The 18,352-nt window shown below is 38.3% G+C and overlaps 1 protein-coding gene and 1 long non-coding RNA gene across 2 annotated transcripts; one reads left to right on the top strand and one right to left on the bottom strand.

Moving 5' to 3' along the window:
- Positions 1-261: 261 nt before the first annotated feature.
- On the bottom strand, positions 262-1,685 carry LOC133710231 (transcription factor TCP7-like). Its single transcript, XM_062136248.1, has one exon. The coding sequence runs from the start codon at positions 1,527-1,529 to the stop codon at positions 681-683; it is 849 nt and encodes a 282-aa protein (XP_061992232.1). The 5' UTR covers positions 1,530-1,685; the 3' UTR covers positions 262-680.
- An 11,343-nt stretch (positions 1,686-13,028) lies between these two features.
- LOC133712608 (uncharacterized) lies at positions 13,029-16,396 on the top strand. Its single transcript, XR_009847504.1, has 7 exons — positions 13,029-13,242; positions 13,575-13,875; positions 14,163-14,366; positions 14,674-14,740; positions 15,318-15,378; positions 15,508-15,736; positions 16,145-16,396. It is a non-coding gene; the product is annotated as an uncharacterized LOC133712608 (long non-coding RNA).
- Positions 16,397-18,352: the final 1,956 nt, after the last annotated feature.

Genomic DNA, 18,352 nt, shown 5'->3' with positions numbered 1-18,352 from the left:
AAATCAGTGGAGAACGGCATTACAGTAAGCATCACCGACTGTGCTGCTCTCCAGATTTCAACTGTTATGAGGGGACAGATAAGTTGAATCCCTGTTCAGGTCTAGAAATAGCTGACATAGATGGAATGACTTTCAAAAACGTAATGCAGAAGTTGTTGATTATATAGAGACCAATCACCTAACTAGGAAGGTTGAGGTGATATGACTGATTCCAAGTGTGCTATAGTGAGATACCAAACACAAACTGAGCAACTCAGAAGGTAAATTGAAATAAATAGTTTGATAAAATTAAAAGTCTGGAAAGCCCTTCCAATTACAGCAGCAAAAGCCCCATCATCTAAAACCCTAATTCTTCTTGATTCTCTCTGCCACCTCCAACAAAACCCCCCCCCAAATCCTAAAGCAATATGAACCCTAAAAGACCCCTCTAATTTGAATCCATGCTTAAAATTCACAAATTTGCACTGCACAAACCATCCATTATTCTTCTTCCAGCCAAAGCTTAGTTAAATCCTAACCCTTAAAAATCCACTAAAACAAAGAGAAGGAAAAAAAAAAAAAAAAAAAAAAAATTACTCACTCACTTCTCCCTAAAACACACAAAAACAAGAGCAGGAACAAAACGAACACATATTTATATATACCAGCAAAGCACCACCAGCAGTAGCAATCGGGTCAAATTAACGCGGGTCGTCTTCTCTCCGACCCGAATTGCCGTGCCCGCCCGACAAAGAAGCCAACAAATTGAGATGTCCCGGAAGGTAATTTCCCACTCTGGCCGCCGAGGCTTCCCCCATCGGCTGCTGCGGCAAGAACAAAGAATGCTGTTGGGAGACCGACTGCTGCTGAGTCATCATCTCCGGCGGCGGCGTGGCGGCGAAGCTCCAGACTTGTCCGTAGTGCGGCGCCCAGAACCCTCCCTGGGCGGCGGCGGCGGCGGAGCCCAGCATGGAGCTCATGGAGTGGTGACCGACGACCGAGACTGCTCCCGGTCCTGCTCCGTCGGTGGCGCCGTGGTGGGCGTCGGCGTCCTTGGCGTCGTCGTCGGTGCGCATGCGCTTGCCGAGGATGAAGGGGGTGGGGCCGCCGAGGAGGGGCTTGTGGTCGTTGGAGGAAGTAGTGGAGGAGTTGGAGAGGGAGGCGGCGCCGGAGGAGGCTCCGCCGCGGAGGGAGACGGAGACGGTGGAGAAGCTAGCGGGAGTGGTGCCGGTGCCGGTTGCGGCGATGATGGAGGGCTCGGCCTGGCGGAGGAGCCACTCGATGGTCTGGCCGTCGGACTTGTGGCCGAGCTCACGTGTGAGCTGGAAGACACGTGCCGCGCAGATGATGGGCATGCGGATGCGTCGGCCCCGGCCGTCGACCTTGCTGTGTCGGTCCTTTGACGGCGGCTTCTTGACGGCCAAGACGCCGTTAGATGCCGCCGTCTGTTGGGTCTGCTGCTGCTGCTGCTGCTGCTGCTGCTGTCTTTCCATCATCATAGCTGCTGCTCCATTGGAGAGCTCGTTATTCGGGGCCTCGGAATTAGACATTGAAACTGTGTTGTGCGTTCGTGCGGCGAGCGTGGGAGTACACTGCTCCGAAATTGAAGAAAGAAAGGGAAGGGGTTTTGGGGGTTGTGGGGGAGAGAGAGAGAGAGAGAGAGGAGGAGGGAAGTGGGGGTCTGAGGAGGAGGAGGAGGAGGAGTGAGGGGGCTGAGGGAAACACAGCTCTCTCTAATCATTGAGGTCCAGACAGGAGCTGGTGGAGACAGAGGAGGGGCACATGGGAGGTGGGGCCCGCGTTTCATGCACCCCACTCTTACTCTTCACACTTCTCATTCACTGTGTGAAACACGCGCCACGACACCGGTGAAAAACTTTCCATTATTCTCTTTCATCTTAGAATCAAAATCCAAAATCATAGGAGTTCAATCAGGTGTCTATGCATCCTAAGTATGTGAGCATATATGGATATCGGATAATTTTCTTTAATTATTCACTTTAGTGAAGTCGTATTAGACTCGTTCTTAAACTCTCAAATAAAAGGATAAGGCTGGATAGCAAATATTTATGTTACATTTATCGAAATTTTGTTATGTTAGATGCTTGCTAGCTACTATAAATTAATCAAATAAGTCTCTAAACTCTGAGGTTAAAATGATTATCACACATTAATACTAGTTAGAAAATGTCTACTGAAACTTTGTGCAATTAGTTGCTCATTACCATAAATTACTAGATACATCTCTAATTTTGGAATTAAAATGATCACTGACGCACGATAATGCTAATAGTAAATATTTTTTTACTATTTGTTGGTGAGCTTTTTTAACTTGTTGGTAAATTATAATTTTACAATGGTCATAGGTTCGATTCTCACTAATATATGTAAGAGTGAGGTGGGCTAAGAATTTTTTTTTTTTAGAATTGTATTTCCTAATTTCACATTTGTAAATGCATTTGAGAAATATTCTACAATATAATAGAAAGTCTTGGTCTTAAACTTGAAAAACGACCAAGACCAAGACTTCCTTTTATCCCTCGACTCCTACCGTGATGAATAACACAGTAAAAAGCTTCCGCAATTTTTACCCTTCAATTTTAAACTTGAACAACGACCATTAATTAAACTGCCCCAATCGACGACATAAAATTTTCCCCATTTTGCAATTTTCCGTCCGACTTCGACTTCCGTACCGTTACTGAATTAAGGAAAGTGGGGACTAACGGTAACGAAGGCTGCCTCACAGGCTCAGTGTAGGCGTGTAGCTACCAACTTTAAAGTTCAATGACAATTGGGTTTGGTGGCAGTCTCATGCAGATGATACAGTAGGTCCTCATAAATTCAATGCACTTTAATGCCCAAAATTGTCATTCGAAATTTCAAATCATTGCGGAAAGAAACACCAAATCGAAATTGCCACTGCATTTTTTCTTTCATCAGGAATGATATTTGTTTATCCATCTTGTTTTTCCAAACTCAAAATGAAATACATAATTTTGGTCAAAACAAACCCATTTCATAGTAATAAATTTTCATTAATAAATGATAATATTTTATCTAAAAATAATAATAATAAAATATTTGTTTGTATTAAAAAAAAAAAAAAAAAAAAAAAAACAGTATTGTGGAGGGTCATGTAACTTATCGCGTGCATGATTTGTTAAATGACTATCAGGATTTCTTGTAGATTAAAGGAATATCATTGAACTACTCCATTCTTGGAGATCTCTTTAGGTTTTTGCCTATGTATGTTTGTCCTCGTCGCTTTCGGGAGATATGGATTAATGTGGTGTGAGAATTTTGAGGGTTCGATGTTGTTTTTTGACGGTGGCTGCTCCGATTTGGGTCGTGTGGCAAGGGTTAGGCGGGATTGGGCGGCGGTTGATGGCGGTGGAATCAGTTAGGGTTTGTGGGATCCAGTGGATTGGATTCCTTGTAACCATAATGGTTTCGGCGGTTTGACAAGAACTGATCCTCTCTTGGCTGGTTTGCTTGCCTCTGGTTATGAATCTGCAGGTATTTGCAGGTGGTCTGGCAGCAAGGGATTATGCAGGCGGCGGGATTCGCGGTGGGGCTGGTCATGGGCTTCGAGGTTCAGTGATCGGCGCCAACTGTGCAAAAGAATCCGGGTTTGAGACCCGGCTTATTAGGGCTACTTGGAGGTCGGCGATGGCTATAGCAGTAGGGCAATTTCTTTTACTGAAAGTCACGGTGCCGAGTGTGACTGTGCTGGTACCCTGTTTGTCGGCAGCAGGTTCCGAATCTGGGATCCGGGTGGGCTTGGCAAATGGAGTAGGATCTGGGATCCAGGTGGAAGTTGGGTTTGGTCTGCGACCCACTATCTTTGGTGGGCTTATTATGATTCGCTAGAATGGATTGGGGCTACTGTGCTTTACTGGTATTGAATCTAGGACCCAATTATATGGTATTTGTTCGTGAAAGATCGTCTGCCAACATGGCCATGTTCTGACACCCTTGGCCGGCTTCGATCTTTAGGTGGGAGAGTGCCTTCATTCCGACGCCAAGTTGATTTTTGTCAAATTGTGCGTTGGAGTTCGATGGGTAGTCAAACCACTGACTACTCAATTCACTACACGGCTGCCATCCGTAGTGTAAAATCAGCGTTGCGCTTCGTCACTGCTGCTCTTGCATTTTTAACTCTTTGTATTTCAGATGCAATTTTTGCATTTATTCCTTTCGCATCTTTTATTTTCTTTTTTATGCTTTTTGGTATGGTATCGTTGTAATATTTCAATTTCAATAAAGGGCTGACCTCATTTTACTCAAAAAATGAATATCATTGAACTATATCGATATTGATTTGTTGCATGGGCTGCCTCGTGCATATATCGCTCTTCTCACTATTACTCTAATTGGAGAGACAATAAGAAGGAAGCTTGATGTGGATTGTGGAGGACTGCGTGATGGTCAGGTACGATTTTAGGTGGAGCAATATCTTTAGGATCCAGTGAGATTGGCCACACGGTTTAAGGTTTCACCAAACGAAACCTTAGATCTCATAGATGTCTAATGGCCGTCATGGATGTCAAGGTTTCGAATCATAACTCGTGATAATAGGCGATATGCTTGGTTAGCGGTTTGACTTTCTTGGCTCATGGATGTCATTGTTAGTGACGAACCCATAACTAGTTCGATTAGTAAGAAGAAGAGTAAGGAATTATTGTCCACTACTAGTAAGTCCCATATTTTGTAATTTAGTTTTCTTTAAATAAAGGAGTCATACATCCTATAAAAATAAGATAAAAAAACTCAGTGGAGCTTAATTACAGGAATACTTGAACATTTACGTGAATTTCTTCCCAAAAAAAAAAAAAAAAATTCCAGCGCCATAGCTAATAAATATAAGGAAATGACCCCACCAAACCTTCTTAATCCCTAATCCATATGGACCATAATCAACTAACCCCACCTGCAAGTCTTTTTTTCTTCCTTTTTTCCTCCTGGTTCGTTCTAATTCTCAACTTTTTCGGCTGCAAGATTTGGGTCACACAAATATTATTATTTTTCTCCAAAAAAAATATAAATTTTGATGCCGTCGATCAAATGCAGAACTAGATATTTATATGATCCCGTGAAATATCAAATTTCAATTGCTTTTCGGATTTTAAAGTAGCCTTGCTAGTTGCTAGTATTATAGTATTGAGAGTTTTTTTTTTTTTTTTTTTGATGACATAGTATTGAGAGTTTGAAACCCTCAAAATGCCAGTAAGATGGTTCCTAATATCAATTCAGTTTCTTGTTGAAAGTTGAAACTAGAGTGCCTAGTGCATGGTACTGATCCAGTTGAAAGTCCAAATCAAGGACAGCTTCAATTTTATGCTCACGTACATAATATTCTTAATTATTCCATCAGTCAACCAACATTTTACAACTCTGCTGGATTTTGCTTGATAATCACTAAACAGACTTCCTACAATCCTACCCTACTAATCAACAACCAACTAATCAACATATTTGAGTAACAAGCTCCAACCAGTTAGTCGACTACGAGTTTCAACATCTAGATCAACATGCATGTGTGCCAGTTGGATAACGGTATATGGTTAAAAGACTTAAACCTTTTAACATGCAATTTGTAATTTATTATTTTTTTAATTATTTTTTTCAACATTTGGTCGTCACTAATTCAATTCAGGTGTTCTCACTTTTATAAATAGATCATTTGCGGATCAACTTGTCAATACGCAATTAATAATTTTATTTTTTTTAATCGAAGAAAGTAAGTTTTCGCGGATCAACTTATAAATAGATCATTTGCGGATCAACTTGTCAGGTTTCTTGGATGCTCTCGCTTTACTATGACTTTTCAATTTTCTTTTTCGAAATAAGTTTTTTTTTTATGACAGAAAAAGTTACAACGAGAAAGAAAAATCATCACTAACACTTATTCCCAACTGATCCAAATAGAACGCTGGACACACAGAAAGAGATAGACAGTAAAACCAAATTTTAAGATGAGAATGATTAATATGTTGGGCACACAGAAACAAAATTCGAACTTGAGATATCTACTGTTCTGCTATTCTACTATCATTAGACGTGGATTAATCCTTTGTTATCCTTATCATTTCATTTCGTCGTTACTGAAGAAAAGGAATTAAAAAGTCTACTTGTCTTGGTATGGAAAACGTGTTACGCGGGTCGACGTGACTTGCACGGTTTGCAAATGGGCGCGTGAAGGATAGAGCTGTCTTGGCTTTAATGAGGTCAGAGAGTGAGTAAGCCGAGTAGTACAAAAATTGACACCTAGACTGACATCGGCATTGTGGTTTTATTTACGTAATTTGCCACTCTGTAGATGCGAGATTCAACAAGCCTCTCTCTTCACTCTTTGTTTTGCGACAAGGACCAATGTTTGCGAATATGATGCACAATAATTCAGGATCTCGGTCGTTGGATTCCAAAAGTCTATAGATCGGACGGTTTACATCCCTGTTTCCCTCCAAAGCAAGAACTTCTCCACTGTAGTTTCAAAGTGAGATTGCAACCCTTCCCATGGAGAAAGTCAAGCAAATAAATGTTGGGTTGAAACTTGCAAGGTACTCGCCGCTTTGCATAATTGCTTGATTTTTTTTTTCTTTAAGAGGAAGATGATGATGTATTAAAGTAAAATATTTATCACATTTTTTTAGAAAATACAAGATTTATCATCTAAATAAATTCAGCTCCACTCTAATAAGAAAATTAAATCAAAACGAAATTATGATATCATAAGATATTTATTTGTCGTTTATCTTTAAAAGAAAAATAATAATAAAAAAATTGATAATCAATAACCTAAAAGTAGTTTTACTTTAAAGAAGACACATCCACATCTTCTTTCTTTAGAGCAAAAGCAAAATGAAAAGACAATGAAGAATTGTAGATTTGTCAAAAAGCTTGAACTTGAACAACAACTTGGGGAGGAAACCCGCCCCAATCACCTAAAATAAAATCAGTACACATGAGCCGAAGTCTAATTATTCACGTCCTGAATTTTGAATATAAAATAACCAACAAATTATTAATAAAAAGAATACATAACGTGGAGGCTCAAACAACTCGCCCAAAACACTAGGAATTTTTTTTCTTTTAATCTAAGCAATCACAATACACCGAGCTCACTAATGTCAATACCAACTCTTTCTTTAGATTCACATAAGAGTTTATACATTAAATTGAAACATTAAAATAATAAGTAAACGCTCACAAAGAGCATAATATATAACTAAAGTCTAACAAGCACTGAACAACAAAATAATTTTCTAAACTTAAGACTGCTACAGCAACAAACCCTCAGCCCCAATCCTGGTTGCCCTGACTTGCAGTATTAACCCTTACACCATCAAATAGTGCATAGGGTTGCAACAACAAACTCATTAAGCTTTCTAAGCCTGTATGAATAAACTCAATCACAAAATTAACACATGCTTATAAAATTTCAACTCAAGATTAAATAAAGCAACTCCACATACAACAATAAAATCACCATTTCAACTCAAGAGAAACAAATCAACACAATGATTATTTTCAAAACACGATATCATTTTCTTTTAAGGAAAGCACTAGTCACCACAGTGATATTTCAAATCATTTGTTAACTCAACAATTTAAATCCGAAAACAATGTCCTTCTTGGATAATAAAAGAAGGACAATTCTTAGGTTCACCCTTTGGATGAATAAGCATATTCACCATCTCTTGCGATTAACGCATAATAACTTTATAATTTTCTAATCCAACCATTCATGTTATATAACGTAATACAAAGATTAGGTCTGTAAAAAATCAATCAAATTAAAGACCTTTTAATTATTCATTTCTATGAAATACATGGACGGTTCATCATAATAGTAGTAAGTGTTGTTAGAACCATCCATTTGTTTGATTCAATTAGATAATTAAAGGGTTAAATACTGCTTACTTCCTATACTTATAGGGTTTCATCGTTTCAGTCCCTGACCTTCGAATTTCACCTAAAAAGTCCCTGAACTCCCAATTTCCCCCCAATTGGTCCCTACCGTCAAACATCCGTCAAAAACTCCGTTATCTTCCCCTAAAAAGTCTATTATACCCTCATTTACTTAAAATATATATATATATATATATATATTTCTCTTCCTCTCTTTTTTTATTTTTTTATTTTTTTTTCTTTTTACCTCTTCTTCTTCTTCCTGCTCTCTCGCCTCATTCTGTTCATCTCCTTATCAAGATGGTTCCAATCCACAAACCTTTTAGAGGTGAAATGAAAAAAAGAAATAAAAGAGAGAGATAAAAAATAAATTAAAAAAAACAAAGTAAGTGAGGGCATAATAGACATTTTCGGCAACTTTAACAGAAAATTTTGACGGCAGGGACCAATTGGGAGGAAATTGAGAGTTCATGGACTTTTTAGGTGAAATTCGAAGGTCAGGGATTGAAACGATGAAACCCTATAAGTATAGGGAGTAAACAGTATTTAATCTATAATTAAACGATTTCCGATTCGATTGATTTTTTTACAGAGATCATCTTTAAAGGCTAATTTAAGATATGGACCGTTGGATTATAAATATATTAAGTAAAAGTATGTAAATCGACAATGGGTGAACCTAAGGGGTGAACCTAAGAATTGTCCATAAAAGAAAGAATACGCTTGAGACTCTTGAGACTTCTTTTAAAAACAGTATTCATGAGTCATAATAACCGCGTAGTTATCCCCATGAATACATTGTCAAACAGACTAGAGCTCTAACTGGATTAGGCTTTTCACCCAGGGACTTGGTTCCCAATTTACTCGCCAAGGTCACACTAGACCAAAACATTTAAGGAGGCTACACTAGACCCAAAAATATTTCACAAATCTCTTTAAAACGATATCACAATTATATTCTTCATAACTTTTGTTTCCACAACTTAAAACACTTTCAAAACAATATAAATCATCTTTCTCACAATATATTATTTTCCTCAAAAAGTCAAGTCTCAAAACAATAATATGATTCATATCACAAAAATCGTTTTCACCACAATACAATTCCACAAAGATATATATATTTCACGTAAACACACACACACGTAGTCATCCTCTCATGAATGCCACTAATACCAACTATAGTTCATAATTTATATAATCTGAAAAGCATTTTAAGTCAAAACCAAATTTGCACTTACCTATGAACTATGTTTGATCAAGTTCATATATTTTAAAATAAATTTTTTTTTTGAATAAAGGGCTGGTGCGGCTGCCCTCAAGCCTTAATTAATGAAACCGTCGAATACAAGGGGGGGGGGACATTGAGCCTAAACCCCTGATTACAATAAGCATCTAGAGAACATCCTAAAATAATATCAGAAGTCTCTACTAAAAAAATGTATTCAACCAGGCACCAACTAGCAAAGAGTGCTCTACTGGCTACTCTATTTGCTTTGACATAGCGTAAAGATAACTCGATCTGCAACTCGATTACAGCATAGCATAATTACCAAAAACACAACTTTCCCACTATGTTGTCGCTGGAGAATAAATCCGACGGCACTTAGCTTCACCCTACCACTAGGCGGAAGCGACAATTTGACGAAGTAAGGAACTCGCCACCTACCTAGAGCAGACAAGGCACTTTGAGTGCACACACAGGCAAAAAGCCAGACTAGCCCTACACAACACATGTAGGTACTTATTGCTCGCAAAAAGCGCAAAAAAACTAAACAGAAATGAATAAAAACATTAAAGAAACAAACAACCAAGATAGGGCCCAAACCCAAGCAACAGTCCAGTAGTAATTGGATCACAGCCCATGCGTAAAGCCCAGCCCATTTCAAGCAAAGCAACCATCGACATTCCCCTCTTCCTGTCGCACCACCACCAGCATCGGGCTGCCGCCAGCGCTCCTTCAACCTGGTTGCCCCAAGACAAACTACAACCAGCCAACAGATTGGATCTGTAATGGTGCAAACCTCCAACCCAGAAACGAATAGCTAGCACCTCCCATCTCCGGCCAACTAGATTTCAAACCGTTGCCTTGATGCCCGCTTCCTCCACCCTCTTCGCCCCCAAACCAGCGCCTTCAGACCTCCAGCCTACAGCCCTTCCGTCCCGCAAATGCCGCTTGCATGAACTGTCTCTGATCCTCCCAACGAATGTAATCACGCCTGCCACCGCCCCTCGATCCAGAGCGAATCCGGCCCGATCTAGAGAACCACTCTCACCCATCAACAATCAATGAACGCCCGTCCGACGACAGCGTCAATGGACGCGCCGTCAGATGGAATCGAGAAACTTTCAGCAAGAGCCCTAGCGCCGCTCTTCTCCAAAATAAATATTTATTTTGATAACTAAATTCACAGTTTAACAATTAATTACAAAAACAATAAAGTCACTCTTTTCACATAAACAACATCGTGAGATTTCCTCACCTCAATATCCCCACTGCGTCTTCATACACAGAACGAGATAAGTACAAAACACACTCCATCAAGCACCTAAAGAAATAAAGGTCTCAACTTAGTACATATGAAGAACGAAAACGTTTAAAATTTGAATCGTGCACTTGAACTAAAAATCGAAGATTACACCAATCAAGACTAAACTTCATTCGAGAAAATGATTTCTTTTGTAAGGAAAATAAACTGGAAAGTGTTCCTTTGTTGTGTTCAAAATTAATTGCACTGATTTAGCATTGATTACATTGCTTCTGTGACTAAACCAACTAATGATGAAATTACAAATAGGGTGCGGTTATTGCCACCTTACTAACTATTTTTGTCACCCTATAAGTTTCTGATTTATTGAAAGATTAAAATACCTTAATATAAAATTACAATAAAGGATAATATCTTATTAAAAATTACAATTGTTTTTCTTATTACACCCTATAGAACATGTACTTAAACTTTCTTCTTAATCTCTTCATTCATCGTTAAACCCTAACACTTTCTTTCTTAGCATTCATCATCTTCAATCGCTTTCATGTTATGCTAACAATTTTATGCCTTAAAAAGAACTGAGAGAGACACATAGGAAGCCAAATAGAAAAAGAATTCGAGTTAAACCATACATTGGAAAATGGTATTTTAGGTAGTTCAAAGTGAATTAAGTAAACTTGAAATAAAATAAAAAAAAGACCAAATACTAGTTCAGTCTCTCACATTACTTTGCTTCCTAAAACAATTCAGTCTCTCACATTTTAAATCAAACATAATACTCTTTGTTCTCTCAATTTTTCACCTAATGATTCAAAATGTCTATTATACCCTTCATTTTTTTTTTAATTTACTTTTACTTAGAGAGAGAGAGAGAGAGAGAGAGAGAGAGAGCATAACAATTAAGTTTAGATACGGGGCATAACAGTGATAGACAAATGCTACTACCTAGACAATGGGTTCTACCCTAAATAGGGAACTTTTATGGAAGCAATTAGAAATCTAATAAGCCAGAGCAAGCTCATTTTACAAAGATGCAGGAGGCATACTAAAAAGACGTGGAGAAGACATTTGGAATTCTCTAAGCTCGTTTTGCAATTGTAAGAGGAGCTTCTCGTGGATTGGATAGAGAAGATCTCCAATACATCATGATAACTTGCATTGTTTTGCATAACAGTTTGTCGATGATGAGTGTCAAGAAGACGAAGAGTCGCCTTTTGACCCCGATGATATCCCCACAAAACTAAGCAAAGCAAAAATATATGAGACGTATGACGATGATCATGAGATTGAGCGCAATCCTTCTGAACTTGAGGAATTCATGCGTCGTTACTAGGAGGTTAAATGCCCAGTTGTGCATAGAAGCCTCCAAGGCGATTTGGTTAATCACCTCTGGAATATGAAGCTGCAAGCAAAGCGGAACCGCAGATGAAGATATTGTATTTTCATGCTTTTAATAATAGGCAATATGGCCATGGTGTGGTTTTGATTGTTTGTGTGTTTATGCTTTGTAATGTTGTGTGGTTTTATTTTATTGTTTGTGTGTTTATACTTTTGTAATGCAGTGTGGTTTATTGTCATGAATAAAAGTGAGATTAAACATGTTTTTGTTTTTATTTTCGCCGTTAAAAGAAAGCAACAAATTTATTTCATAATTGAAAATAGAAGTGAAAAAGTACAACCAATACAACAACATTTCTAATTTCTCCCCATTCACTGAGTCTTATGAACCGGCACGTAGAGGCCCATGTTAGAGTCATCTTTACTATATGGTGTAGGTGTTTGAGGCGAAGAAGAGGGTTGAGGGTATGCCTCATCATAAGAGCCTTGTTTTCCCTCTCAATAATCTGTGCTTACTTTCTCTTCCAATAACCCTTTTTTGTGTGTGTGGACACTGACGGATCCACCGTTATTGTGTAAGCATCATCCCCATGCTGCTCAGCTATTCTAGCCTCCTCCCTAAGGCGTAACCTATATTCGAGATCGCGGTCTCCTTGGTCTGCAGTTCTCTGCATTTGCAATAAGAGTTGACCTATTTCATCTTGCCTTCTAAGCATTTTGACCTAGGGGCAAGCATGCACATTTGAAGGGTTTGGGAAGTCATCTGCGGGTGTGCCGTCGTCATCCAAGTTAATAGTGGTAGGACAACGTGCAATACCAACATTCATGAACGGAGGATTGCTAAATTTTTTTGTATCCTTTAATATTTGCTAACAATGTGCAAACACAAACTCATCTCATTTAGATAATTGATGTTAAATTGACTTAGCTTGTACTTCCTATAAATAAGGATATTAAAATGTACTATATATACACTATGTCAAAAAATGCTTCATACCATACCCCTTAGACGACAGAAGACATTTTTTCTGTTGTCTGATTTTTTTCAACGTCTTCAGACAACAGTTTTAACTATTTCTGTTGTCTGAATGGTATGAAAATCAATACAAGTTCAACTTTTACAAGTTTGTTGTAATTTAGAAAATTCAGACAACAGAATTCTGTTGTCTGAGTAAATGGAGAAATTATTTCTCCTTGTTTGGACAAAAAACGTTTTTTGGCTGAACTAAAACTTCAGTGAGCTAGACCCCGAGTTTTCTAAACACTTGGTTAAAAAAACAGAAGCCTTCTTTCCTTCTCCGCGAGCTAGACCCCAATTAAGCAATTGCAGCTCCCATTCTGGTTCTTCTCCCCCAATCAACAACATCCTTTCCCTTTCCCAATTATGGTTCTTCTCTCCCCGATCTAGGTTTTTTACACAGAAGAGTCTCAACGATCAACCTCTCCCCGATCTAGGTCAAGAAGACACTGTTGGTGGAGTTCTTCGATCTGATTTTACAAAGTATACTGTTGTTGCACGGTAAGTCTCAATCTTCGTGTTAGGATTTCGACCTTGATTTGTGTTGGGTTTTAGGGTTTCGTTAAGATATCGATTTGGGGTTTCCTTTGAAATTAGATTTGTGATATCAATTTAGAGATGTGGTGGTTGAAATAGACTTGGGTGTTATTCTGGTTTTATGGGTTTGGGGATGGTTTAGGGTTCATTTCGATTTGGGTGTTTGAAATTTGCTGAAAATTTATTGTTGTTCTTGAAATCGGGTTGGGTGTTTATCTTTTGGTTCTGGGTTTATAGCTTTTGACCGAATTAAATGTTTGTTCAGTATATATATGATTGTTAATTGGATTATGTAGGATTTCTGGTCAAGGAGAGGAGTGAAGGAGAAATGGGTTCTGCACTCAGACGAGTTTGCCATGAGATCCACCAACCAATCGTTCCTCAAAAGCGGCCTCTATAAAACCCAACAAAAGGGAAAGATTTGGGTTTTGATTTGATTGGGTTTATGTTACGTTTATGTTAATTTGATAGGGTTTTCATATTATGTGAACTTTCACAGGTTTTAGTCTAATTTTGGCTTTATAAATCATCTAAATGCTTTCGATGTCAGGATGCTGGTTTTGTACCAAATGGAATTGGGAGCAAAGGAATCAACCTGTAAGCTTTTCTTTCCTTGCTGCACATGGCTTCTATTATCTGATGTCAGAAAATGAGTGGGTGAAAACATTTAGTGCCTTTCAATTCTACAATTGAGTTTCGTATGGATGGATTATTGTGCTCCCATTCTTTCTTTTGTTAACTTTTCTTCTATTTTCTTTTGTGAGGATTGAAAACTAAGCTGACATCCTAGTTAGTTTCTTTTGCTATTGTTGGGTTGAATGTTCTGGTGTGTTACCAAGTTAGGAGAAGCTCCGTGAGAGAATGAACTAGTATTTGATTTTCAGGTGTGAATTTTAATCCCAGCAGCAAGGAGTATATGCACGGAGTAGCAATAAGATTTCGGTCATGTGAAGCCTCTTTCCTCCATAAACCCTTTGTTTTGGGATGTAATTTTAACCGATCTGCATGTTTCCATTTGTCAGTCCTGCCTGTCAAAGATTCGAAGCCTCGTCTTTGTTGAGATTGCATCTTTTTGGAACTCGGAACTGGTAAGAAGTTATTTGATCGAGCACCGATTGAACTTATTCAATTACACCACCGATTCAATTGCATGCTTTCTGTCTCTTTTCAAAGGCCTGGACTTTGGCTCTTGTCCTTATGCCATTCAATTCCTATTTCAGAACAAAGCTACAGCATACTTTTCCATGCCTTTAATTAATATAAATGGACTCAAGCAATTGTCTCTTGCATTTGATAATCAATTATACATGTCTGCAGCACACATGATCAATTACATATTTTGGGAGCTTTGACTTTGACAAGCTTATGTGTAATGCTATTTGTAATTATCTGCAGATTTTGGACACTCCTCCACCGCCAAGCTTCGTGGCTATCACAGTTGTTGGTGTCGAACCCAAAACCGGTGAGGAGCCATTCTTGCGAACCAATTGAATTACTGGGCAAAACACTCCAATTCATGCTTTATTTAAATGATGTCACCGATTGCTCTCTTTACTTTTCCACCGATATCCACTATGCCTCATTTTGAATATCCTTGCATGATTTTCTTTTGATTGACAAGGAAACACATAGCTAAACTTTGCTTAAGAGAGACTTGCTGCATGTTTCCAAAGATTTTGTCTTTAGTTCATGGTTTGACAATTATGAATATGAAATTGTTGTCTTTTAATGTGCTGATCAGTTTCCACTGCCAAGCCTTTTAATAGAAGGCATGATCATGGACTTTGCTTGGTCTTCATTGTTCCACCGCTAGCTTTATGATCAAAGTGAAAGAGGGAAGAGATAAAGCTTTAATTATACTTTGTTGTCTGACACATGTTCAAGGCAATTTACAGCAAACTTTGACAATGATTAACTTGAATATATATATCCTGAATCTCTTCCCCTTTAGTTCTAGAACAAAAGTTACAGCAGCACCACACTTTTAGTTGCATATGGGATTTATGTGTTTTGATTAGTTCTCATCAAAACTGTTGCAGGTACCATATCTTTTGAAGAAAACATGACCACCCCAATATTTCGGTGCTTGTGACTCTCAAGGTAAGAGAAACGATATGATATTTCCCGAGGTTGCAATCCAAGAGATTCTGACCACAAGAGTACAACTCACTTGACTCTGTAACTTGTTTTACACAATTATTTGTAAAAGGAGAAAGCTACTTTATGCAGGAAATATCCGAGCTTCATTCTGGTCCATCACATGGCTTTCAGGCGGTCTTAGGATTGATTGTACAAGTTCAATCCTCGATACATACTGGGGAAGCCTCCAAGAAGGAAGCACAATGAGCTTTTCAATGCTATCCATGACCATTTTCCCCTGTATACTTCCCTGTATTCACCACTTGAACTTGATCGAACAACTTTGCATTTGCGATGCCCCTGAAATTATGTGCTTGCTGTAAGTATCAGATAACTCGCATAACTCCTCCACATTGTATTTTCTGCAGTTTTGTGTAAGTGACAGTTTTCTCACATTCAATGTTAAATTGACAGTAGGAAAATGATAAGGAACTGGGTTTCTTTTTATTCATGTTTGAATGTAGCTTGGGAGCCATTTCAATTGGTAGTAGAGCACTCGTTTAATAGCGCATGTAGAGCTGCTGTAGGTTCATTTAGCACCTGGAAGCAAATTTAATTTTTAAACTAGGATCAAAAAATCATTAGAAGATGACGCTCTATTTGCTACTCAATGTTCGTGGTGATTAACTCTTGTTTTGTTTCCTTTTTCCTATAACTGAGTTGGCCTTTTTTGTTATATATTTCATAAAAGTCATTCGTTGTTTCTTTCCGTTTTGTGAATGTACAGATGGTTTCAACAATGAAGAAGTCGATCTTTGATGAACAAACTAACAAGGCCTTAAGGAAATTGCAAAAGAATGCTCAAAAGAAGAATAAGCATCATGATGTGGTTCGAGCTGAATGGGCAAATCATGTTATACAGTTCTAACTTTGGTTCTTTTTAAGGTAGATGAGTAGCACTTGGAACTGCTTTTGTGCATTTATATATAACTGATGGAAAGTGTTGATGAACTTAAATTATGCATGCAGTTGCTCTGTCTAGCTACTCTTTCTTTACCTTATAGGTTTTTTACTTGGTGCACTAGGTAAATGATCGAGATAATTAAGATGGTTTTTTGGTTCTCTCGATCATAATGTAACTGTTGGCTAGGTTTAGAGTTGGAACTATGGATTGTATTTTGGATGATGTTGATGCAATTAATGAAACGTAGCCATCATTTTCAATGCTGATTTTAGTCCAATTTTATGGTTTTGATGATTGTAAATGACTGATGTTGAAATGGTTGAAAGGCAACAGATATATGTAGGTTTATGTTGTATCAAGAAAATACAGCACAATTTATGTTGTATCAAGAAAATAGAAACAACAGAAACAAATGATCATCTGTTGTTTCTACCAAGTTCAAACAACAGAAAAGTAGAGTTCAAAGAGCTCTCAGACAACAGAAATAGGTGGTTGATATGTTGTTTCTACCAAATTCAAACAACAGAAAAGTAGAGTTCAAAGAGCTCTCAGACAACAGAAGTAGGTGATTGATATGTTGTTTCTACCACGTTCAAACAACAGAAAAGTAGAGTTCAAATGGCTCTCAGACAACAGAAGTAGGTGTTGATATGTTGTTTCTAAGCCATTCAGACGACAGAAACAACAAAAACTCCGTCATCTTACATTTACTACATCGACAGTTATTTTTTGAATCCGTTGATGAAGTGAATTTCCAACAACATTAATATGTAGTGGTATGGTGTTTCAGACGACAGATAGACTCCGATTCTTCAATATTAGGTACTTCAGACGACAGAACTTAAACTGAATCTGTCGTCTGAGTAGCTTAGAAACGACGGAGAATATCTGTCGTCTGAATGGCTTAGAGACGGTAGCCACTTAGACAACAGATTTTTACTTCATCAGACGACAGATCATATCTGTCGTCTGAAGCATTTTTTGGCATAGTGATATATTTATATGAAAGTCAATATAAATAACATGTTTTTTTTTTTTATGGGAAAGACGACAAACTATATTAAGTGAAACTGAGAAGTACATGGAGCGATGCAAAAAACATCTAAAGAAAAATGAAAAAACATAACAAGATGCACAGACGCATATGTAATGTAGGAAAACAATAAAAGATAACAAGATGCACATACTTCCTATGATGATAATTGATGATAAATTGACTTAGCTTGTACTTCCTATAAATAAGGATATTAAAATGTACTATATATATATTTATATGAAAGTCAATATAAATAACATGTTTTTTTTTTTTATGGGAAAGATGACAAACTATATTAAGTGAAACTAAGAAGTACATGGAGCGATGCAAAAAACATCGAAAGAAAAATGAAAAAACATAACAACATGCACAAGCGCATCTGTAATGTAGGAAAACAATAAAAGATAACAAGATGCACATACGCATCTAGAATGAAAGGTAACCATGTGACTTGATGCCGAACGACATCGCTGCACTGCATATGTCACGAGAGCAGTGTAAATGTAATAGTAACTGTAGCCGTAACCGGTGATATGATCACTTAGGAGAGGTGATTCGCTCACCGAGAGTTCGAAAGTAACCGAGGGTGTCAGAAACTCGTAAATTAGCAATCGAACTCCCAAGAACCAGAACAAATACCAGATCAAAATGAGCAGCTGTCTCGGATCCACGATCTGGATTTGATTACGACCTGGGTCCCAAATGCGGATCCAAATCCGGCCTGAATCCAAGATCAAGTCTGATGGGTCAAACTTGACAAAGGCCAAGGCCCAACATAATCTGATCCTGGCACCCTAGCTTCAGCTCGACGTCCGGCCACCCTTCCAGATCCGCAATGCCGTAAATCTCTCGTCCCGGTTTCGTCCACACGACTCCAAGCGCCACCACCCACGGACTGCTGCACCGCCGTCGGTTTTTGACATGAAATCTCTGGTCGCGAACTCCCTCTGGTCTGATCTGGGAACCAGAAACCAGAAAACCATTCCGACACTTGC

This window comes from Rosa rugosa, chromosome 5 (genome assembly GCF_958449725.1).
Source record: "Rosa rugosa chromosome 5, drRosRugo1.1, whole genome shotgun sequence".
NCBI lineage: Eukaryota > Viridiplantae > Streptophyta > Magnoliopsida > Rosales > Rosaceae > Rosa > Rosa rugosa.
This window is presented reverse-complemented; position numbering and strand designations above follow the sequence as displayed.

What these genes read in the sequence shown, in the direction of transcription:
- LOC133710231 (XM_062136248.1), bottom strand. Translation starts at nt 1,529, where the DNA reads ATGTCTAATTCCGAGGCCCCGAATAACGAGCTCTCCAATGGAGCAGCA.